The 27,030-nt window shown below is 32.3% G+C and overlaps 1 protein-coding gene and 1 pseudogene across 2 annotated transcripts in view; one reads left to right on the top strand and one right to left on the bottom strand.

Moving 5' to 3' along the window:
* Positions 1 to 715: 715 nt before the first annotated feature.
* Positions 716 to 2,815, bottom strand: LOC125669225 (uncharacterized; annotated as a pseudogene).
* A 1,613-nt stretch (positions 2,816 to 4,428) lies between these two features.
* LOC125668494 (sphingosine kinase 2-like) overlaps positions 4,429 to 27,030 on the top strand; it is a 28,079-nt gene continuing 5,477 nt past the window's right edge. The window contains exons 1-5 of one of the 2 annotated variants that reach the window (XM_048902709.2): positions 4,429 to 4,833; positions 16,845 to 16,994; positions 18,471 to 18,565; positions 25,426 to 25,541; positions 26,649 to 26,869. In XM_048902709.2, the coding sequence (XP_048758666.2) occupies positions 4,449 to 4,833; positions 16,845 to 16,994; positions 18,471 to 18,565; positions 25,426 to 25,541; positions 26,649 to 26,869 (967 nt within the window). In that variant the 5' untranslated portion in view covers positions 4,429 to 4,448. Of the gene's footprint in view, positions 4,834 to 13,031; positions 14,038 to 16,844; positions 16,995 to 18,470; positions 18,566 to 25,425; positions 25,542 to 26,648; positions 26,870 to 27,030 lie in introns of those variants that run through there. The other variant, XM_048902708.2, reaches the window with a different exon arrangement.

The following is a 27,030-nucleotide window of genomic DNA, read 5'->3' as shown; positions in this document are numbered from 1 at the left end:
CTGATATAGTGCAGATTATAAATTGTTAAGATCATGGCCCCCGGGGGTGGGATGGGGCCACAATAGGGGGTCAAAGTTTTACATACAAATATATAGGAAAAATCTTTAAAAATCTTCTTCCCAGAACCACTAAACCAGAAAAGCTGAGATTTATATGAAAGCTTTCTGATATAGTGCAGATTCAGGTTTGTTAAAATCATGCCCCCCCCCCCCCCCCCCCGGGGTAGGATGGGGCCACAATAGGGGATCAAAGTTTTACATACAAATATATAGGGACAATCTTTAAAAATCTTCTTCTCAAGAACCATTGGGCCAAAGAAGTTCACATTTACATGAAAGCTTTCTGACATAGTGTAGATTCAAGTTTGCAAAAACCATGGCCTCCAGGGGAAGGTTTGGGGCCATAATAAGGACTACGGTTTTACATGCAAATAGATATGGAAAATCTTCTGATATGGACCAAGGTGACTCAGGTGAGCGATGTGGCCCATGGGCCTCTTGTTTTATTTTAAAGATTAAAAATATAGGCCTAACTGATTTAATGTTGACAGCCAAAATTTTGACCTTCTGAACGCAAGAATAAAAGCAATATTTTAGCCATGAATTTGTGTTATAATCACAATTTTAATTTTCATACAAATACAAATATTCATTACCACAAACACAATTACAATAAAGGCCCATTGAACATCATTACATAATGTTTACATAATTTTTATGTAGCCGAAAGTAATTGACTTCTGTATTCAAAACTGTCTCTGATAAATTTCACAATAATTTTTAAGACTATGTATATCACTGTTAAAATATATTTGTAACATGCATCTTTCATTGTCCAGCGTAATATTTTTCTGTGTTATATTATAAATGTTTCAAAGGTAGGTGTTTCTTAGCTTAGAATAAGATTTACATTGAAAAAGAAAACGAATTTCATCCTCGATCACACCAGTATTGCAAGCATTACAACATCTTTCATTCATTGATGTGGAATTATATCTACCACTCCCTATTGCAAGTTTATGTGCACTTAATGTAAAACTTATACGGTACCAATTTTGATGCACCAGATGCGCATTTCGACAAATAATGTCTCTTCAGTGATGCTCAACCGAAATGTTTGAAATCCGAAATAACAGAGAAGTTTTAGACCTATTATAGCCAAAAACAGCGTGCCAAAAAAAGTGGAGTCAAATTCGTAGACCTAAGGATAAAAGCTATGCATGAGGGAGATAATCCTTAATTTTGAAATGAATTTCTAAATTTTATAACAGCAATTAAATATATATCCGTATTTTCAAGCTAGTAACGAAGTACTTAGCTACTGGGCTGTAGAGACCCTCGGGGACTAACAGTCCACCAGCAGAGGCCTCGACCCAGGGGTCGTAATGTAAAACTTATAAGGTACCAATTTTGATGCACCAGATGCGCATTTCGACAAATAATGTCTCTTCAGTAATGCTCAACCGAAATGTTTGAAATCCGAAATAATAATGAAGTTTTAGAGCTATTATAACCAAAAACAGCGTGCCAAAAAAAGTGGAGTCAAATTCGTCTAAGGATAAGAGCTATGCATGAGGGAGATAATCCTTAATCTAATTCTACTAAGAGAGGATCTCTCAGATCTTTTTCTGAGTAAATCAACATATGGACTTCTTTTTCTTGTGTATAGTTTTTTTAAACATAAAATTCAAGTTTTTTTTAACCAAAGATTTTTGATGATTGCTCCTGGGTGCACTGGTCAATGATTCTTTGTTTTATGTTTGGTAAAAGGTGTTGAATTGAATCTTTATATTTTGTAATGTTTGAAAATCCCAGATTATCTATAATACAAAATATTTTCCTAGTCCAAATATTGTAATCACTTGTGGATTGGTAAAGTTTAAAAGCTGAAGGATCAGATGTTATCAGATGATTCCAATATTTAATAATTGAGAATGAAATTTTGGACCAAAGTGGGAGTCTATTTTAAAAGTTTTGCTAGACAACCAGCATTGGGTGTTTTGCAGTGCACTCCGAGGATATCTTTAATAAATTTTGAGTGAATTTTTTCTATATTTGGAATTTCTTTGAATGAGAGATCCACTCCCCATATTTCACTACAATAAAGAAGAATTGGAAGTACAATAGCATCAAAACGTTTTTCTAAAAGTTTACATGGGTTATCAATACCAATAATTCTTTTCATTTTAAAACATGCTTTTCCGGCCTTTTCAATAAGCACAGTTGTTGCTAAGTTAAAGCTCCCAATACATTTCATCACGACACCTAAATAGCAGTATTTTGGTACAATTTGTATTGCCATTAATAGTAAATTCATTCCTTTGAGGTTTGCCCTTTGAGTTAACTATCAAAACTTTAGATTTATCTACATTGACTTTCAGTTTCCAGTTTGAACAATAGTTACTGAGAATATCAAGGCTGTTCTGTAAACCACTTTTGCTTTCAGAAAAGATTACAATATCATCAGCATATAAAAGACAATTTACATGAACATCTTGTACAGGATCACATTTTCCATTTTTCAAGTCATTGACAATACCATCAATAAATACATTGAAGGGCTCACAGCGGGTGTGACCGGTCGACAGGGGATGCTTACTTCTCCGAGGCACCTGATCCCACCTCTGGTGTGTCCAGGGGTCTGTGTTTGCCCAACTATCTATTTTGTATCGCTTGTAAGAGTTATGAGATTGATCACTGTTCGTTATCTTCACCTTTCATTGAAGAGTATGGGGCTTAAGACATCCCCTTGTTTGACACCACATTCAGAATTGAATACATCACTTAAACCATCAGAAAATTTTATTCTACTCATTGTGTTACTATACATGGAAAATACATGTAGAATATTAACAAGTTTTGGGAAATATTAGATTCAATGAGTTTATAAAATAAACCTAATCTCCATACAGTGTCAATTTCGTTTCTAAGATCAATAAAAGCCGCATATACTTTTTTGTTTTTGTAATGGTCAATTATTGTTTTTATAGAGAACAAGTGGTCTGATGTTCTACAATTTTCTTTGAAACCAATTTGAAATTCACTTATCAGTGACGTAGAGTTTACAAATTCAAGTAGCCTAGTATGGATTATTCTATTGAAAAGTTTTCCAAGATTTGAGGTCATTGATATACCTCTTTAGTTGCTAGGATCAAGCCTATTACCAGATTTGTACAGCAATACTAAATAGCGTTCATTCCAGCTTCTTGGGAATACACCAGAATTAAGTATCGAATTAAACAGTTTTTCCAGAGGTTTCAACATTACAGATCCCCCAATTTTCAACTGACACAGTTTACTCAAAGAATGCTTGAAATGTGAAATATAATAAACTTAGACCGATATTCATTTCTTTTGAAAATTCATAAGCAATAACATACCGCAATCTTTGTTTACAAAACAAATAACAAACTCTCTAAGATGAGCGTCTGTGATGTATAACCTTGATATTTATGTGAAATCTTTTAAACACACTAGACAATAGATTTTGATATTTTTAAGTAAAAAACAAAACATTGGAGAAAATCGTGAATCAGTCCCTTTAACGAGATAAAAAGTAACTTTTTCACGTTTTTCGAAAGAAATGTTTTTCATTTTTGATGTTAAGAATTAAAAATATAGCTCATTTTTGTTGACAACCAAAATTTGGAACGTCTGAATGCAAGGATTAGAGCAATATTTTAGCTTTGAGTGTGTGTCATGCAAACAAATGAACCAGTGAAACGTTAATTTTGTAATTTAAAATCTTCATTTTGTACAATCACAAATTTTAACTTTTAAATAACACATTTTACCTAAAGTATATTTGAGATGTGATATGACATATGATAAACTTGGACCAATATCCATTTATTTTGAAAACCTCGTAAACAATAACACACTAAATCTTTGTTTTCAAAACAAATAATAAACTCTTTATAATGAGCTTCCGTCACGACGAGTAACCTTAATGTTTTCGTGAAACCTTCCAAACATATTAGACTGTTAATCATTTAAAGTGAATACACACAAAAAATCGTGAATCAGTCCCTTTAATGGTACAAAATGTCGTAATAATACGACTTTTGAAAGTCGTTATTACGAAATAAAATGTCGTATAGACAAAAACTCGTTATTGCGACTAACCCTTTTTATCTTGTTATCTCGTTAACTATAACGTACTTTCCTAAGTCGTTTTGTTTTTCCCTCGTTATTTTACGTTGGCGATGGGTTTTTAAAAAAAAATATAATTAGGCCTAATGATAAAATTTATATAGCGCCTTATATAAAACAAATTACTCTAAGGCGCTTCACAATCTCTTTATTACGATTTATTTCGTAAAATTTTACAACTTGCACAAAAGTTTTGTCATGCTTTTGATTTGACCCCACTAGGCTTTCATAGATAGTACCCAATCTAATATTTTGTCGGCAATGGTATCACGTGATTAATCACATGATCATGCAAAATGGCGAGGAAGTGCGAAGTGCTTTTAGAAGAAGAATTTTCATTGTTTCCATTTAGAACGTCAAATTATGTAGTGGAACTTGCTCAGAAGTGGATCTCATATAAAAATGCAAGAAATGAATTCGACGGAAAGCATTACATTCACTTCGGTGACGTAACGGGGTGTCGTTGTCGAAAGTCGAAAGCTTACAACGTGTCGTGTTTCCTAACAGTATATTATTATCCCATATGTCAAAAATCGTACAAGGGAAAAAGGTCGAGAGAGAAGCAGACAGTGACGTTTGATATACACAGTTCTAATGATTTTGACGAAAATCTAAGAATTTGTCTACGATGGAGAAATTTGATAATGTCTTTGTCACGGAATGCAAAAGTTCACAAACAAGGTAAGATAGCCATATCAGAAAAAATACAGCATGCACATGTTGCATGTCCTCATGTTTATCATATCAGTGAGTGTAGGTGTGAAGCTCAGCCACACTTTAAACTTCTGAACAAGAAAAAATTGTATGCATTGATTGAAAGAAATGGGGAAAAAGAAACTACCCTTGGGGGGAACAGAAACCCTTGCTTAAAATTATTTGAAGAACGAAAATGACAAACAGCATATTATTCATTTCTTTCAATCTGCTCCCTCCATATATTGGCAAGCTTTGTTCTAGACCAATTTGGGCAATAAAGCAACAGGGGTGACAATATAACAAATTGTCCTGCATTACAGACAATTCACTGAGCTGTCAAAAGAAATTCAGTTCTGTAAATGTATTTGGGGGGGGGGGGGGGGGGGGGGGGGCATATTGTTTTTGTCCTGTCTGTCATTGTCATTTTGTAATTCTGTCTGAAACTTTAACCTTGCTAATAACTTTTGAACAGTAAGTGATAGAGCTTTGATATTTCACTTGAGTATTCCTTGTGACAAGACCTTTCCGTGGGTATCAACATTTTTGACCCCTTGACTTTGGAGTTTGACCTACTTTTTGAAAACTTTAACCTTGCTAATAACTTTTGAACAGTAAGTGATAGAGCTTTGATATTTCACTTGAGTATTCCTTGTGACAAGACACCAACATTTTTGACCCCGTGACCTTGACCTTGGAGTTTGATCTACTTTTTGAAAACTTTAACCTTGCTAATAACTTTTGAACAGTAAGTGATAGAGCTTTGATATTTCACTTGAGTATTCCTTGTGACAAGACCTTTCCGTGGGTACCAACATTTTTGACCCTTGATCTTGGAATTTGACCTACTTTTTGAAAACTTTAACCTTGCTAATATCTTTTGAACAGTAAGTGATAGAGCTTTGGTATTTCACATGAGTATTCCTTGTGACAAGACCTTTCCGTGGGTACCAACATTTCTGACTCTGTGACCTTGACCTTGGAGTTTGACCTACTTTTTGAAAACTTTAACCTTGCTAATAACTTTTGAACAGTAAGAGATAGAGCTTTGATATTTCACATGAGTATTCCTTGTTACAAGATCTTTCCGTTGGTATTGAACTTTTTGACCTTGACATTTGACCTACTTAATTTTTTATTTTTTTTTACATTGGTCATAACTTCTAAATGGTAAATATTAGAGCTTTCATATTGTACATGAGCATTTCTTTTGACAAGATCTTTCTACTGGTACCAAGATATTTGCCCTTGTGACCTTGGCCATCTTCGGAATTGGCCATTATCGGGGGCATTTGTGTTTCACAAACACATCTTGGTATATATATATATATATATATATATATAACTAACTAACTATATGTATATTCCAATTTTGGGCCCAGAGGGCACAACAGCAAGAAGGACATTTCAAAAAAGATTTACAACATTACAGACTACATGAACTGCAAACTACATGTGGATGCAGCGTATGGGGGAAACGAGTACACACAAATTTTATGAATTGCAAATCAGGTGTATACATAAGTAAATGGACAATATCAGTATTATACCAACATATGAATGATAAACTATAATGATTTTTGCAGTTTTAAAGCATCACTTCTTTGTCTGAAAGTTTTAACTAAATATTCACTCAATTTGACAATTACTGGTTTGTCTTCATTAATCATCAACCAAGTAAATTTGTCCTTATTTGTTAAATGGATAAATTTTTTGTTAAAGCTTGTATATGTCATGAAAAAACATATTTCTACAATGTATATATACATATATAAGAGGGGCCTCCGTGGCCTAGTGGTTAAAGCTTCGCGCTCAAAATCACACGGCCTCTCACCTCTGGTCGGTGCGGGTTCGAATCCCGCTCGCGTCGGTAAAGTGAGAAAGTTTCCCAGTTTACTTTTGGAAGGTCGGTGGTCTCTCCCCAGGAACATTGTATCTGGGTTCTCTCTTCCACCAATAAAAACTGGGCGCCACCAGATAACTGAAAAATTGTTGAGTGTGGCGGAAAACAGCAAAAACAAACAAACAAACAAACATATATAAGACTTAATATTGAAAGAGGTTGTTATCATTTAATCAAGACAGTCCTAGACAAGAAAAACTCAGTATTTAAACATAATACAATACACTGGATGATATGATAAACTTAATACAATACACTGGATGATATGATAAATATAATACAATACACTGGATGATATGATAAATATAATACAATACACTGGATGATGATAAATATAATACAATACACTGGATGATATGATAAATATAATACAATACACTGGATGATATGATAAATATAATACAATACACTGGATGATATGATAAATATAATACAATACACTGGATGATATGATAAATATAATACAATACACTGGATGATATGATAAACTTAATACAATACACTGGATGATATGATAAATATAATACAATACACTGGATGATATGATAAATATAATACAATACACTGGATGATGATAAATATAATACAATACACTGGATGATATGATAAACTTAATACAATACACTGGATGATATGATAAATATAATACAATACACTGGATGATATGATAAATATAATACAATACACTGGATGATATGATAAATATAATACAATACACTGGATGATATGATAAATATAATACAATACACTGGATGATATGATAAATATAATACAATACACTGGATGATGATAAATATAATACAATACACTGGATGATATGATAAATATAATACAATACACTTGATGATGATAAACTTAATACAAATACACTGGATGATATGATAAATATAATACAATACACTGGATGATATGATAAATATAATACAATACACTGGATGATATGATAAACTTAATACAATACACTGGATGATATGATAAATATAATACAATACACTGGATGATATGATAAATATAATACAATACACTGGATGATGATAAATATAATACGATACACTGGATGATGATAAACATAATACGATACACTGGATGATGATAAACATAATACGATACACTGGATGATGATAAACATAATACGATACACTGGATGATGATAAACTTCATACGATACACTGGATGATATGATAAACTTAATACGATACACTGGATGATATGATATACATTTCTTTAACTCTCATGTTATCATGCTAAGGAGGAATTAACTAAATAATAAAATAAATCACATAGAGAGTGATTAAAAGTTAACCTGAAAATACACAAATACTAATGCAAGTAAGAAAACTGATTCTGACAATAGGAATAACCCCTCGCTACGTACAATTTTATTTCTGTGAGTGTCACTTTTATATCGTGTATGATATGATATGAGTAGGTTGTCTTGACTACTGTGAGTACAAGACTGACTGGGCACAGACGCCATTCTTGATACCCTGTATTCACTATTCAAGTCAGCTTTTATTCTATATATCATATACTGTATTACAATTTGTTTTCTTTGTTTTTTTGGTTTTTTTTTTAAATCATCCAAATTGCATCATCTGTAGTTTTGTACATCTTCAATATAATTCCATGGTGGAAACTTGTACATTTGCCATATTATGCATCATAACTTTTGTATCTAAAGTGGATATTGGAATGATTAAAGAACATGTTTTATTCTCTATCAAACAAATTTAATGTTACCATTTGATATGATAAAGATGTTTTTAAAAACTAAAGATGCATGTACTGTAATAAGTTGTGTGATGGTTATGCTGCAGATGTTGCAGATTTTTCTCACGGCTGTTGTTGTTGGTGAAATGAGGAAATTTTATGATAGACCACTATGATGTCACACTACAGAATTTGTCTGTGTACTTGGATTTTATTAATGTAACTTAAATCAGCATTGCAAGTGTGATTAAGGTTCAAGTCACTTTCTGTTTTATTGGTGATATCATTAATTAAGGACATATGGAACCTGATCAAAATAGATGAGCTGTAAGATTGATGTATATGTTACATATGTTGTTCTAAATCAGTTTGAAGCGGGTTAATTAACCCCTTTTCGACTTTTGTCTAAAATTCCCAAGGGAACATAATTTTTTAGAAAAAATGAGTGTTGTCTTTCGAATTAGTATTTATTAGATTTGGAATGCCTAAACATTGTGGCAACATGATCAATAATCATCATTATTACAAAGAAATTTATAAAAAATTATTTATCAAAATATTATGTTTTGCTCATTCTGCTATCAATGGCAACCATAGCTGCAGAACTGTAGCTCTCTGGAAAAAATATCGTGTCCATCACAATATTTTTTTCAGAGAGCTACAGTTCTGCAGCTATGGCAACCATTGGTGTAACCGTGACAAAAAAGTGCAACAAAATTGTTCTCTTCAGGTAAGTGGACAGGCCTAGTCTACACGGATGTGGACTATATATCTCAACCCTTTCTCAAAAGAGATGCAACAAAATTTCTGAGAAAAAAAAATCATTTTACAAATACCTGTATAACATTATTAGGTATCAAAGAAAAATACAAACAAATTATGCAGTTTGAAACAGTTCAGTCAATCAGTATGGTGATGAATATTGCATGTACATGTAAACATACTGTGGATTTAAAAAAAAAAAAAATTTAAAGCAAGCGATGTCAATGACATAATGTTTCTAGTAGAAATGGAATGTGTTTCGATTTCTTACACACAATTGGCAGTTAATACAAGTTGTTGAGATGATTATTGAAACAAGGGAAAAGTTAGTTATATTCCAAGGAGCAAACTATCACTAGGGAAGTTTCAGACATATACAACGCCAAATCCTCGCCCATGGTGATAAACTGAGAACTTAATTATCAACATGAATTACGACATGTACTTTGGAGCATAAATTCAGATAGAGAGAAGCTTCTGTTGGCAGAAATGATCTGTACATTTTGAATTCACTTAGTAACAACAAGGGCAAAAATTAAATCTGGCCAAGGACACACATATATCAAGATTGTTATTTGAGTCCGACAATTTTCGCGATAAACTGTCCTTAGAAACATTACACCAGGGATATATTCACCTAAAAAGTATGAAAAGAAGACCAATAAAAGCTCTTTGAACTGTAGTCGTGGTTTGTATTGTTCTCCCTGTTCCTGTGTCAGATTTTTGTGTAATATTTCAAAAACATGGTTATACCTGTCATAATCATAAACTCAACAATTATAAATTGCTGGTGCAATCAAATGTATCTTATGGGTTATAATTTTGATTATATTTGATATTAGATTTTACTTGGGATGATTTGTCTCAAGAAATTTCTTTTGTTAGCAGAATATTTTGTTTACACCTGGGACATTGCAAATATACAAGTTTGGTGATTTTGTATGTCTTTCTGTTAACACTATGCTTATAAGAATGGTATTGTTGTAAAATTCGTCTTTTAATGCACCAATCAATGTACAATTGTTGGATTATTCTAAATTGTATATTAATTGCATAATTATTTTGTCTATTAGGTACAATTTTATCCTTGGCCATAACTTTTGAGTGTGTATTCCTTGTGACAAGACCTTTCTTTTTTTACCAAATTTTTGACCCCATGACCTAGACCTTGGAGTTTGACCATATAGAGGCATCAGTATTTCACAAAGACATCTTGTTGATAATTATTAGATCTCACTTGAGCTCTGTCGTGAGGAATATACTCCGGATTTTGTAACAATAGAGGAATTTATCACAAGAAATTTCTTTTGTTGACAGAATATTTTGTTTACACCTGGGATTATGCAAAAATTTTACAAGTTGATAGTGATTTTTAAGTATCTTTCTGTTAACATTATGGCTTAAAGATATGGTACAAGTATTGCATTAAAATTTGTCATTTACAACTCAAAACACATTGTTGGATTATTCTAGATTGTATATTTACATCAGTATTTAAGAATGTCATATGCTGGTGAAATCACAAGCAATGATTCATAGCATATCTGTGACATGTATTTCAAATATTGGACCAGTGTTTTAAGAGATGCTGATGAGCACTACTTTATCATTGTTTATTGTCAGGTTGTAGTACTCCAATTTACATACAAAAGAAAATAACCCATTTGTATTGTTAGAAAACTGAATTTGCATATTAGGACATCTATTTTTTTCTAAATAGATTCTGACACGTTGAAAAATATATTTTGATTTCAAGTTGAGAAATTAATCCAACCTTTCTTTGTTTCTCATTTTCTGATAAAGTGATAAAGTTAGAATTCATTATTTTTAGTATGATTGTACATTTATACAGCACTTTATCTAATCAAGACAACTACCCTAAAGCACTTTACATGTAAACAATAAAAACAAACTGAAACAAAGAACAATAAATATAAATTAAAAAGAGGCATATATTAATACTAAAAGTGAGGTCAACATAGTAACTATGAGTAGGCAAAACTATACATTTATAAGGATTTTTTAATTTTAAAAATAATTATTTCCATAAATACCAAATTTAGCTTATAAATATTGATTTTATACATGCACATTTCATTACATACCTGTATATATATGTAATTTATAAATACCAAGTTTAAAAGAATCTGTTTTAAGTTTGTTTTTAAAAACAGCTAATGAACCTTAGACACAAAGATCCGGTGATTATTTGTAATTTAGTATTATTTATATTTTTTTTACTTTGAAATTTCATTTATTTGATATTCAGATACATTTGTAAAAGAATATTTTCTGTTTTAAATTATACCGAAAAATGTTTGTTTAGTCTGTCCTTTAGATATAGGACATGTTTCCATGACCAATGGCAACAATTACATCATCAATGATGTTTGATGATAAGGTGAAATGAAAATTACACTGTACAGGTAGTGATAAAATATATATACAGGTATGTAATGAAATGTGCATGTATAAAATCAATATTTATAAGTCAATGTGCAGTCTTAAAAACAGTCTGTAGATCCGTTATAACATAGAAAGTAATGTGTGTTATGCATCATATAGTAAAAATAGACTAGTCCTCCATATGACCCAATGAATACCTACAACTTGACACAATTAATTATCAGCTAAACTAAACACATTGATAGTCATTCTCATGCAAAGGTCACCATGGGCAGGTGCTAAATGGACAACACTCATTTTAAACATTGCAAACGATGAACTTATTATATTGTGTATATAGTGTTAGGTTACACACATAATTTTGTCAATACACATACACATTTCTATGGTGTTTTGATATTCATCTCCATGTTAGTTCACAGTTCAAACAAGATATGCATATATTCATTATTTTAAGTAATCAGATAATTCATTGCAGTAAGTTTTTCAAAGTTAGAACAATATTTGATAAATACACAGTGATAGTTTACTTTTTTCATCAAGCTTTTATAATAATTAAGGCAGAGAACAGCACGTTTTAAGGAGATGTATTTAAAGAAAATTTCATTTGATGAAATTTTGCAACTGAAAACTTTAAAATTTACCAACTAGGTGACAACTGATACTTATATTGAGAAAGGATGTCAGCCATTATGAAATTGTGTCATCCCTCCTTAAAAAAAATGTATGTTATCTAGTTTCTCCACTGGATCTATAAGCTTCTAGAACATGTTCTGTCCTGGCAAAGGAGTACCTTGATACCTGCCCTTTCAACAACCTATTGTCAAATGATTATGTTTGATAATACTTAAAATGTGTGGGGGATGTGTAGATACAGACAACCTGTTCACAGGATATTACATCCACAGTTGTTTTTTAATATGACCTAATTTCCAAGAGGAAGCGATCTGTGCTGTTTAAATCATTCATGTATAAAGTAATGAAAAATATTTGTTGTATCATAAATGTGTTCCCCATTTTATGAGAGTTATTAAAAAAACCAAACAATTTATCTATTCATTATACCATGTACCAGGCATCCTTTCATAAATTACTTTTTTTAAAGATATAGAAATCTTTTTAATATATATACATAGCAAATCTTCCCAACAGATGATATACCAATGGGTGAAATTTAGTGGACTTGTAATGAACACATTTACAATTAACTTTTGATTACAGCTTTTTAACAAGGTATTTTTCATATATATGTACTATATAGGGGGGGGGGGGGGGAAGGGAAAGAATTTACACAGATCATAAATTCACAATCATCTGTCATGTTACAATACCAGGGGATATACTCATCAGTCATATTGAAGTTTGTCCCAATTTTCGTTTTTATGTTGATCATTTTAAAAAGTAGTTGTGTAGAAATACTGGTCTCAAATGGTTGATCAACCAGAGAAAGGATATTGGGCAATTTTGGTTTGTGTACGCACTAATGGATTAAACATCCTGAAATGATCAGTCAACCAATGATTTAAAGTAAACAGTCACTAGATATTCAACTCTAGTCTCCAGAATGAACCATTAAGTTAAAGGGATTGCAGATCAGTTCCTAGGTTAACGCTGGTCGTACCTGGTCTGTTATCCAAAACATGAGTCCTTAGAAGTAGGCCAGAAAAAAACCTCAAAAACCGTGCAGTGTAGAAGGTGAAAAATTAGATTGATCAGGTATTGATCTGATTGGGACACCAGGACATGTATTCTGCTGTTGACTTTTGGGAATGAAATCTGTCCTTTTTTTTCTGTGCTTGACAGGAAACAAGGACTGTTTTGGAATTTATGTACAACACATTTGATATTATTATATCATTGAGGAAGCACGGGGACACTGTAACTAAGATTATCTGTAGTATTGCTGAATGTACTTGTGTGAAGAGGATATACACTCTGTTTGTTACTTGATGTGCAATCAGCAAAAATGGAACAGAATGATATTATTCTGCAAGGAAAATTTTTCATTCCAATAAAACCTGGAAAAGTATATCTTGTGGAATTAACCAGTGAAAAGCTGAGATTTCAAGATGTGAATTTAAAAACCGGTGATTGGGAAGGTGTGGTAGATTTGAGAGACGTGATTGGTTGCCGTATAAACAGTGAGGTGAATACCCGGGACAGTAGGGAGGGATGTAACTGTGTTCATTCCAATATTGTCTCGGACACCACAGAATGTATTCTTTCTGTTTATTCTTGTCCAAAGAGGAAAAAGAAATTTCGCAACTCTTACTATCGACAACATCTGACTTTAACACTGTCCTTATCGCAATATACAGATTACACTTCCAACAAAGTTATCTGTGAAAAATGGAGAAAAACCATTCTTAGCTTTTCCAACAATAACAACAATGATTTAGGTTTAAAAACAGGTATTTCCTCTACCATTTGTCACACTATTAATGAAGCATGAAAAAGCAATATACATCAAATTGTAATGATTCATTTACTTGATAACATTTATGCATAATATTACAGTCATTCTCCTGTGTAAGAATTAGTGCATTGAATTTGAGTATAGGAGTGTTGATGTCCTCTGTTGCTATGGTTATACTTTGTAAGTGTCAATGATCTCGATATGTGCTAATATTTATTTGATCCAAGATCCCTATGACTCTTACCCCCGCTCTTATATTGCACACATATGTTACAATATAAAAGCTGGGGGTAAGAGTTTGAGGAATCTCGAGTTAATATTTATCATACCCAAGGTGTTATTTTCTTTCACATTTGTTGTTGATGTATAAAAAAAAAACTTTCTGAAAAAAGAACACTACCAAGGAGTGGCAATTCCTCTCTGAACATGGCATTAGTCGATAGGAGATATTTTAAAACAATAACTGATCTACATGGCATTAGTCAATAGGAGATATTTTAAAACAATAACTGATCTACATGGCATTAGTCGATAGGAGATATTTTAAAACAATAACTGATCTACGCTAACATCCTTGACTGAGTGTTACCTTGATTAAAAAACTTTTGACCCAGCAGTCAATTAGGGCTCTATGTTGTCCCATCTGTCATCATGATAGCAAGCAAAACATCAATATTGAAAATGGTACTTTTCATAAGGTACGTGTCTACAACATTTTTCTTGTTGCATGCAGACACATTGAAATATGCAATTTGTTATATCCCCTGAAACTTTATTATGAGGAGATAATCAAGTCCATTGCAAGTGGCTATTGTTAGAAGTCCTACATTGGCCAGTCTCTATCATCATAATGGAAGCTCATGCAAGTAACATGTGTTTTCTTTTTCTTGACAATTATGGGACAGGATTGAAATTTTTTTGAAATCATTCATTTGCAATATACATATTAGAATGATAAATTGTATATATATGTAAACAATACTTTGACAATCTGTCACACATCCTTAAATTGTTGACAAACATGCTTACAATGCTAATAGGAAACTGATGTCTTTATTTAGATTAACAGGTTGTCACTAAATTTAAAGCTTTTAATGCAATGATACTTTGACTAGGGAACTAAGTTACAGGTTGTCGGTGTATTTTTGATTCTGAATATGAACAGGTCCATTACAAATGGGAACAGGTCCGTTCCAATATTTCAATCTCTTAGACTAGTACTGTGTTGAAGAATTTGCATCCCAATATGGTCATGCTTCAAATACTTCATTTATAAGTATCTGCATGGACGACTTCAATGAGGCAGTCGGCCCTTGTAACAGACCAAACCACTGCACAGTTTATGTACTGGGCATTTAGTATTAGGTTCTGTGCGACCTTCATTGTCTTGAGTTGATAGGGTTTATTTTAGTTTGCTTGGTTGAAGATTTGTGGGGGGGGGGGGGGGGGGGGGGATACCTAGCATACATAACTATTTGAAGAATTATTGAGCTCATGCACTTTGATCAACTTGCATGGTGAATGCAGAAATCCTGCATGTGGCGTGTATCTTTCAGTTGTCATTATGATATACAAAAGCTTCATAATGATGCAAATTAACCAATTAATTAATCCGGTATGAAACTTTGCTTGACCTTTTTGATAGCATTTACTCGGATCATGCAGCTATGTAAATCTGTGTTCATTACACTATTTTTAAACATCATAAATCAATATCTAATTACTAGAATTGAGTCACGAAAACGAACCCAAGATATATTGCAATAAATCATTTTCCCAGGACTCGTCCAATCACAGTATGAAAGAGTTATTTGGCTCATAAGTCTAGCCTGCATCTCTTGAAAAAAAATAATGGTGGAATGCAAGAATTATGTTTAAATTTCTCATCTGATAATTTTCCAGGTGTATACCAAATAACTGTTGTGATGTTTGCAGTTAATTGAGTATTCTTATTCAATCCACGGGGATTGAATAAGAATACTCAATTAAATCTTGAACAATGAAGGACTGATACATTTTATCATTCTGTTGTTGAAGAATTATAATAATATTTAATTTCTGATCTTTTTGCATTTGATATCTTTGCAAATTTATATAATGATCAGATAGCCATTTCCTCATGATTGTATTGCTGTTATGAACAATGGCTTATAAATCTTGATAAATATACATGTAGTACATCTATTTTAATGGTCATGCAGGAATTCCAACAGTTGAAAGTAAATATAAATATGAAATTCATTTTTCAAAATATATGAGAATTATGTCCCTTTGTGGGGTCAGTCAAAGGTCAATCTTTGATAAGTCAAGTTTTTCTTCTTTATCTTACTAAATGTAATTGAGGTTACTACTGTGAATTATAGCTAATTATTAAGTTTTCATACACATTTATGGGCTGCCTTTCCCAGGGGTATAATTGTAGTTGACTGCATTTGATGGAAAAATAATGAATGTCAAAGCTGCAGATCAGAAAATTGCAAAGGCCAACGTAGGGAATTACGATTTTTGGACAGCAAGATGGCAGGCAAGGGGTGTAACTTCCGGGTTGTGCAAAGTTTTGATATGTGTGTTTCCTATAATTCCTGAAATAAACCAATATTCTACTGTGAAAGTTTTTATTTATGTATTAAAATGGTAGAGAGGCTGTTTCTGTTATTTTAAGGTTTCCTGTTCAATAATGATCATGTGTTTTTATCAGCCTGTCTATTTGAGGTGAATTAATGTGATATTGAATATGTTTCTGAAGTGATAACTTCATTTCGTAAGAAATTCTGAGATTTAAATCCTTTATTACTATTCCAGATGTACAGATATGCGAAGCACCCCTTCAGAGAAAACTCCTGGTGTTGATCAACCCCTTTAGTGGCCCCGGGAAAGCTCGCCAGATCTTTGAGAATGGAGTGTCCCATATGCTAGAGGAGGCAGACGTTGCCTTCAAAATGGTCATCACAGGTTAGTATTGCAGGCACTGAAGGCATCCTCTTACTAAAGGTTTCGGATAATTGTGGATTTACAAAATTCACACAGAAACCTGACAGGTTCAGATCGCACAATCTGTAGTGTCTTGTATTTGAGACACGAAATACTTCTTGTATTTTTTAAACTGCAGGGCAAAATGTGTTGCATGTATTATCATGATGTATTGCATGTATTATCATGATGTATTGAGCTGTTTTACCTAATATCAAATCACGAAAGACAATACCACCAAGTAAACAAGACTCTAACTGTAATGAGAAATATTATACTGGAGAAAGATTTTGTAGCTTATTTAAATGGAAGAATGTGATTCTATAGTTATAAGGAATTTCTCATCAAAGTGATAAATTTAAGAATGTGAATTTAATTATAATAAAAAATTCCTCATCAAAGTGATAGATGGTCTAGAAACTGCTTGATAGTAACTATGTAACACAATATTCCTTTTTTCTGATATGAGAAGTTTTATGGATGACACAGCATAATTCAGTCTTAGGGTTTATTGTTATGTGTGTCAACAACTCTCGAGAGTGCAGACTTCCTATTGAGTTACACAGTACTGGACTTTGAGGGTACAGAAATGCATTATTTAGTCATGGATGGCTGTTGTTAATTGTTTTTACATACTTAACATTGCCATGGAAATCAGTGAATATGCTTTAAATTCAGGGTTCATTGAGATTTTTTTATAGAAATTGCAATGTTAATTACAGAATAAAATTAATTGCAGAATAAGATTCAGCTAAAATGTCTCAAATATGTGTATATGATATATACCTTTTGTAAGATTTTCCAGTTTTATATAATAATCTCTAGTTGGGGTACATCAGAGGACTCAGTTCAAATTTTTATGTTAAGTATATATACTCTTTGTGTGTCATTTTATTATGTGGTAGCTAAGTGGTTAAAGCTTCATAACTGGGAGGTCATGATCAGCTCCAATCTCACTCTTGCCATGGCTGCGTCAAACCTAAGATGTAAACATAGATATTGATTGCTTCTTCTCCAAATGCTTGGCATTTATAAGTGAGAGTCACAGGTCTTTTGGATATGACCTTAAACACAGGGGTCCCGTGTCATGGCAGGCGTTGGCACGTTAAAGAACCCTCACTGCTACAACCCTGAGTGCTAAGTGCAGGTTTAAATTTGTGGTACTTCACCTGCAGCCGTCGACATCTCAATACAAGTGAAAAATTTGCAAAGGAACGTAAAACAAATAGAAACAAATTATATGTCTTTACTCTTTAGTATTGTAGATAGTTACCTCCCTTTGTTTTGTGTACATTAATATAGTTACCTCCCTTTGTTTTGTGTATATCAATATAGTTACCTCCCTTTGTTTTGTGTATATTAATGTAGTTACTGCTGTTTGTTTTTGTATATTAATGTCTAAGTTACCTCCCTTTGTTTTGTGATTATTGATGCAGTTACCTCCCTTTGTTTTGATAGAGCGTGCTGGACATGCTACTGAGATCATGAAGAACCTGGACCTGTCAGCCTGGTATGGCGTGGTCATTGTTTCAGGAGATGGACTTATATATGAGGTACTCAAAAGTTCTGGTAATTATATAATGATTTCAGACTGTAACAGAAGGGAGAAAATGCAACGGACCAGACCGGGATTCGAACCCGGGCCCCCTGAATTTCTAGTCAGGTGCTCTACCAACTGAGCTAACTGGCCACCAGCGATTGAACCCGGCTGACCGCTACAAGACATAACTGGAAATTTCATTAGTTGGTTGACATTCAATGATTCATCAATTAAATAGTTTATACCGTATAATTTTGTATTTGCTAGTATCTGTGGCATATAATGGTAGTGGATTTTGAAATCATTTAATAACTTTTAAAGTGATGACTTAACAATAATGCTGATTGGATAAAAAATTCATTTGATTTCTTGTATAAAAAAAATTTCGTCCGGATTTCATCTGCACTAAGCACGTGGGACTACTTTTCTCTGGAATGCGTCTGCCCCATTCTAATTTTAGCGCTAAATATAGGACGGGAATTTCCACACAACTTCACAAGCATTATAAACGAAATGTATTCATTTGATGCTACCAAATATAAACACAACCAAAGATATGAATAAAATACAAATTGATTTAAAGAATCAACACACATAGGCCTAGTGATGACGTGGCAGAATAGTGAACTTGATGACGTAGGACACTGACTGGTAGAAGTAGACAGATTGTAAACACGAGTTCTCAGTATGTATCGTCTGCTTTACGAGTTTGATAACATGACAGAGAAAGCAGCGACTTTTGATCTGGGAGATATTCATGAAAATGAACTGCGTTATATGGGGCTCAGTCAACGAGGGCAATTTAGATGAAGAGGTTTTTACTTGATATTGAAATGGAGCCGAGTCACAATCCCCTGGTCCTACGACACAACCAGTGTTCAACGTCTCCTCGAACGCAATGCAGCATACATCCAGTCACTGCTTGAGCTCTTCCTTTATATCTAATTCAACTTTTAACCGTTGCACCTTAAATTTGGCGTATAATCCGTTTAATTCTGCACAGTAACTCTACCTGACCTGAACACACAGCCAGTTTTGTTGTTTTCATTGTTACATATAGATATTCCTACGCGCCATTTCAAAAACTTATAATTGTTTATTTGATGTATGTATCAAACGAAAAATTGGACGGAAAACTTTTTCATCAATTTTCCGTTTAATACATGCATCAAATCTGTCTCCACTATGCCATTTTCTATAACTTCTGCTTCATTACATAATGCGTTCATGTTAAATTTCACTCAAGAACTTGTTTGTATTCAACATTTGTTCATAAAATCATTTGGAAAAAAGCCAATGTTTTTACTCAAAACTCTATATCTAGCTTTATTTTTTACTTTCAAAATAACACAGTTCAATACACAATCATTTTGATACCCAAGCTGTCCATGGAAACATATTTAATCAAGTACAATTTACAAATAAACACTATCTATATTGTTTATCAATGGCTTTCACAAAGGGTATTCATCTGTATTAGCACCCCCCCTCCCCAGAACTGGCCAAGCTTGATCATTTATCCCCTTATAGACCAGGAAATATACACACTGATGGCCTGGGGCGGTCCAGCTGGTGTCAGCTGCTGATTATAGGGTGACTTTCCTAAATAATATTGAATATTCAGGAGGGTTTGGCCAGAATTTTTACAAGGTACTGTAGATTCCTTATTTTACACAAGTACTTATTATCGCGAAATGACTCCTGGACGTCAAATCGTAAGAATATAAATTTGTGAGTGCTCTGTTGATCAAGAATTTTTGCAAGTAATTTGGCAATATAAAATTAAAAGCGAGTAATTCTATTTTGGGAGTAATGTTTCTTGCGAATTTACGCGATAATAAATTCCTCGCTTATATTTAGGAATTTACAGCAATACCACCACATATTGGGACATTGTAATACCGAATTTCATCATCTTGGGAGAGGGTGCAATGTAAAAACCATGTGTATTTTTTTTTTATAGGTTTCGTGCTTTGAAATTCCAACTTAATAAACGGTCCAACTTAATAAACTATGAAAGTAGTAACAGGGTTCCACTGTATGTTTTATTAACACTATATAACTATTCTGAATCAGAATCTTTACCCTTGGGATCCCTACATTGTTGGAAACCCACATTCGATTGCACTGAGGTAAAAGAAGTGCGACCAACTGTGGGTGTCCGATGATGCAGGGATCCTTAAATTTACAATGATGGTAGAGGCCTTTGTGCTCTTGCTAAATATGCACTCAGCTAGCACTTAAAGTAAAAAAAAAATATTTATACACAGGACTTATAACTATTATGACCATTTTGGGCTTGCCTCAGAGTCAGAACTCCTGCCATAGGTCAGAAAATCTTAAATTTTATTAGAGGCCTTCCAGATCTTCTTTGATGCATTTTTATATCTCATGCAACGACTTATGGAGAGTGTCATGTTTTTTTTTTGTTTGTTTTTTTTATTGTTTGATTTTTTATTTGACTTTTACATTATATACATATATGTAATTTAATCTACACAATAATATCATCAATATTCATATGCAAAAGACATTTCATAAATAGAAAGAAGGAGAAAGAGAGAAAGAAAGAAAACATATAAAACAAAGGGGGCATGGAACACAATCTTAGGTTAAAAAAAAAAACAAAAACAAAAAAAACAACTTTTTAATACAATCATAATTTATCATAAATATTTTGCCAGTATCTCTCAAACTCCCTATACCTGCAGTTTTTCAACAAGAAAAGTTTTTCAACTGTAATTCTATCAATGACAATTTTTTTGGATGCATCTATACTTAATTTGCTTATACTTGAGAATTTACTAATATAAATATATTGCTTTATCATCAGAATTATCAAATTTTCCACCTTGTGTACATTCTTATTAGCAAATTTTCCAAAAAGAATTGCTTGTCTATCAAAACTAATATGCCTGTCCAGTTTTTCGCAAAGCCATTCTTCAATTCCGTACCAGATCTCTTTCACACATGGACATTCTACAAATATGTGATCAATAGTTTCAAAATCCCTCTTGCAAAATGTGCAAATTGGGGAATCAACAATTCTAAGTTTATGTAAATAGTAGTTGCATGGAAATATTCTGTGTAAGATTTGAAACTGTAACCATTGCAATTTAGATTCTTGAGTTGTTTTAAAAGGAAGTTCAAATATATTTTTCAAAATTCATTTTAACTTTCAAAACATTTTGTACATAATCAAAGCTGTACAAGTTACTATTTTCATCAAGAAGATCATAAATAAATATAATCCCTAAATCATGCAGACTTTTAAACAATACTGATCTTCCACCAATAGTAATATTTGGATTATAACAAATATGTTCACAATAAAAATCTGGGTTGATTTTATCTTTTGCAGAATTTATATTTGACCAGCTCTGAAACACATCTATCCAAAAACTGTTGGTTATTTTTACCCTTAAATTATTGATAAAATCTATTCCAAATACCCATATCTTTTCTATACAAGTCATTAGTTCTGCCCCCAGTAGTTTTGTCCATTTTGCATTTGAATGTAGAATACGTCGAATCCATGTTGCTTTAAGAGCAGTGATAAATTCTTTATAGTCAACCATTTTAATACCCCCATTAGCATATTCTTGAATTATGACATTTTTCTTTACTTTATGAGTTTTGTTATTCCAAAGAAAGTTATATAAATCACTTTCAAAAGCACAAATGGTTTCATCTTTAGGATTTGGAATTGTAAGTATCAAATGATTTAATTTTGGTATCAGTAATGTTTTTATTACTGTTAACCGTCCTAAAGGAGTAAGACTTCTATTATTCCACTGCATCATAACTTTTTTTATTTCCTTCAGTTTAGTCTTATAATTCAGTTCTACCATTTCTTATAAATTGATACTAAATTTTATTCCTAATAAATCGAATGTTTTATTGTTCCAATCAAATTTCCACCTTGTATGATGGAAAACGTCCTTTGAAAATTTTTTGCTACCTATCCAAATCATTTTTGTCTTTGAAAAATTTATCTTTAGACCTGAAATTATTGCAAAGTAATCTAGGACTCTAATAATGCCATCCATGGAAGTGGGAGACCCATCTAAAATAAGTGAGGTGTCATCTGCATATTGAGATATTTTATATTCTTCCCCATCAATAGTAATGCCTTTAATATCTTTGTTTTTGCGTATTAGAATACCAAGTATTTCAGCACATAGAAGAAATAAGTAAGGAGATATGGGATCGCCCTGTTTACAGCCCTGTTCTGGACTGAAGTATTGTGACACAATTCCATTTTGAATGACACATGACTTTATTTGATTGTAAAATAATTTTATCCAGTTTTGAATAGAAATACCAAAATTAAAAAAACATAATGTTTCTTGAATAAATTTCCAGGAGACAGTATCGAAAGCCTTTTCAAAATCGATAAGCATCAGAAGCCCCGGTATTTGTTTGGATTCTGTATAATGCATGATATCATAAATTAATCTTATATTCTCACCAATATATCTACCTTTAATAAATCCAGTTTGATCTGTATGTATTAATTTATCTAGGAAAATTTTTATTCTTTCTGCAATACACCCTGATGCTAGTTTATAAACAACATTCAAAAGAGAGATGGGTCTCCAATTTTTTAGAAACTGTTTCGGTTTTCCGGCTTTCGGAATACAGGTGATCACCTCTAACTTGTTACATTCAGAAAAATTGTGCCTCTCAAAGGAGTTATTTATTGCTCGAGTAACAAAAGAACTGATATCTTTCCAGAAAAATTTAAAAAATTCACATGTGAATCCATCAGGGCCTGGGGTTTTATCATTTTTCATTTCTTTAAGAAAATTAATCACCTCTTTCTCAGTTAACATACCTTCTATGCTTTGTGCTTCATCATAAGTCAGTTTAGGAATATCATTATATTTATTAAGATTATTAGAGAAGTTATCGCTTTCTAAAACAGCTGGTTTTTTATAGAGGGTTTCATAAAAATCTTTTAGTTCCTCAAGAATTTTCTCCTGTTTACAAATAATTGATCCATTCTCTTTTTCTATACTAGGTATTTGTTTACAAATATAATTTCTAGATTCTAAGGAACAGAAATATTTAGTAGGCTTTTCCCCTTCATCGATCCACTTTACTCGAGCTCTAACAGCTTGTCCTTTCATCCTAGATTTACGCATACTTTCTAGCTCTTTTTGTTTTTCTATCAAAATATCTGACACATTGTCATTTAAATTCTGTTCCAGATCTTGGATTTCTTTTTTGAGCTCATCTTCCATTTTTGTCATTCTTTTTTTCTTGTATGTTGAGTAGGAGATAGTCTTACCCCTAATTTCTGTTAATTAGTAAAATATCTAAAAACAGCTGATCACAAATTGTAAAACATAGGGATGCATTATCTATAAATCTAATATTTTCAGTATTGTAAACTGGGCAAGCATATTGAGTTTTCACTTCATTCATTTTTTCTTTAATTAAATTGACATATTCTTTATCAGTAAGTAGAGAATTGTTAAATTTCCAAAATCCGGAACCTTTAATAAAATTATTAATTTTCAAACTCAACAGAACTGGAGAATGGTCAGATCGATAACTATTTTCATATTCAACACACATAGCTGAAGATAATAAAGATTCTGATACAAGGAAAAAGTCTAACCTAGCTTGTTTAATGGGCGATTTTTTCCTCCATGAAAAGCGTTTTTTCTGTGGGTACATTTCACGAAAAACATCTTTTAAATTTAGAGTATCCATTAGATGAAAAACTTCTATTCTTGCTTTAGGGTTATTTATATTTTTATAATCCATAGAGTCTAGTTCTTTATCCATAATCAAATTAAAATCCCCTGCCATAATAATATGGTGTTCAACATAAATTTCCATAATTTTTGACAATACACTTGAGTAAAAACTTGGTGAATCCGAGTTTGGACCATAAATATTCACCAGTATAAATTTGTGCTCTTCAACTGTACAATCCAAAATTACATAATTACCACCCTCGTCATATAATTCATTTAAAATACAGAATTCAAAATTATTATTAAATAGTATGGCTACTCCCCTTGTTTTTGACACATCTGCTTGTCCATCATTCTGTCAGTCACGATCTTGTCACCGTAACTCCTCTGAAACCGCTCAACAGAATTTCATGAAACTTTGTAGTTATTAATAATAAGACTTACTGATTTACAGGAAATTTTGATTCAATTTTTTTTTTTAATTATGCCCCTTTTGAACTTAGAATTAAATTTGGCCAAAATTGAATATATACATGTACATATGCATTACTGAAGGAGCTTCCTCTGAAACCACTGGACAGAATGTCATGTAACTTCGTAGTTAATAAGGACTTACTGTGTAGATGTGCATATTTACATGAAATTCTGATTTTCGTAATGTGTGCTGTTCCTCACCATGCATTTAGTTGGGTTTTTTTTTTTCAAGATGTGTAGGGATAGAAAGGATTTTTGAGAATTTGGCTATTTTTAGGAGTTTGTCCCCTGCCCCTGGGATACAATGATTACGAAAATCACAATTAAATTATTTATGTTTATCTTATCATGCTTCATATTGAATTCAAAGACAATTAGCCAAGTAGTAGTCAAGAAGTCAGTTGTTAATGGATGACACACGGCAATGGATGAAGACCACTAGGAATAGGTCACTGACCTAACAAGACATTTATTCCCTTTAATTTTATAATTTTGATTAAACTTGAAAGGTCGGATCACTAATCTTGTGTATCACAATATTACGGAAAGTTGTAAACTATGAAAAATAAAAAGTGTATTAGTGGTAAAACAATGGTAATATTAATGTATTGCTGAATATATTTAGATATCAAGAAGAAATATTTCTGCTTCATTAAGAGGTATTTGGTGACCTATAACCCTCTCCTTGCAGGTTATCAATGGTTTAATGAAGAGAAATGACTGGGGGACCGCCATTAACTTTCCTATAGGTTGTATTCCTGGTGGATCTGGGAATGCTCTCTGCCTGAATATAAACTATTTAGCGGGGTAAGTATGAGGACCTTATAATAAGTACTGTGATAGTCACTTTCTATGGGAGCTCGAAGGATTTCAAGATTCACAGAGACACCACATTTGCAAGTACAGAAATTCGTGTTTTAAAAGTCCTCGCAGATGAGTTTTTGTTTTTGGCTAGCAATTAATGGGTGTGATCGTTATCATTATGAGTTAAAGTAATTCCACCCTCCTGTGATGTCATCGGATTTTGCAAAATCAATGATTTATTTAGATTACATAAATTTTGTTGGAGTCTTTTTTGATAGTTATTGTAAAAAATCTTGTTAAAAATAAAATATTTCAAAAGTTATAGATGAATAACCAATGATAAGTTTCAAAATATTGAATCCAAGGGCAATAACTCTGCTTTTACTGATTTCTCTTTCAAGTATATTATGCGATAGATTTCCTTTATTTTTTTAACAGACATTTTGTATATTTTTGTGAAGAAGCAGTTTTATGAAATTGTTATGAATGCTATTATATCGTCATAACCAGTTTTTATAAAATTTTGATGACGTTATTTAAGGAAAATTGCAATTTTCTGACGGTGATATATGATTCTGTTTATGTACGTCTCACATCTTTTAAAAAAGTGTGAAGACCTATATATTTTATTTGATAATCTCTAATAAATGGAAATACAAATGTAAATACACTTTTTAAACTTGTATCAGATAAAAATGCGAGTATGGAGTTACCTTAAGAAATATTTTACATGTCAGTGCACAACCTGTGAGGTTGTTGGATAAGCATACTTAACAACAACACCCCCCCACCCCTTTCCCTTTCCAGGAATTCTCAAGCTTCATTTGAAACATAATCTATGACAAAACAGATACTGATATAAAAAAAATCATATTAACGAGAACACATAAATGAAGGGATTGTACATCAAATTTTTGCCAGTGTCGATGGATATTTGTTGTTAAGTGTTCTATGATTATAATAAATAAGATACAGTGATAAAAAAAAATTTTTTAAATTTTAATTTTAGACAAACATACGATCACTTGCATACATACAGAAATATTGCAGTATTTTAGAACTAAGCTACCTGTAGCAATAATGATTAAGTGATGTTGGTGTTTTATTTAGAGAACCTATAGATTTGAACCCTATCCTGCACTCCACCTTCGTTTTGATAAAGCACCGTGTGATTCCAATGGACCTCGTATTGGTGCAGACTGCTAGGCAGCAGCTGTACTCCTTCCTGTCCGTGACCTGGGGCCTGATAGCAGACATCGACTACGAGAGTGAACGAATGAGAATTCTTGGAGCATCTAGATTCACGCTCTATTTCATTAAGCGTGTTGTCAGTAAGTATAGTACTACAGTAAAATAAGTTTATAATGAACATGTTTATAATGAAGATACATTTAATTCACACTTATTGCGAAATGAATATTTATTACTAGTCCCCAGTCACAACTAACAATAAAGTTGTAAAACTAGTCCCCAGTCACAGCTAACAATAAAG

This window comes from Ostrea edulis, chromosome 4 (assembly GCF_947568905.1).
Source record: "Ostrea edulis chromosome 4, xbOstEdul1.1, whole genome shotgun sequence".
NCBI lineage: Eukaryota > Metazoa > Mollusca > Bivalvia > Ostreida > Ostreidae > Ostrea > Ostrea edulis.
Note: the sequence above shows the minus strand (reverse complement) of the source record. Positions and strands in the feature narration are given on the sequence as shown.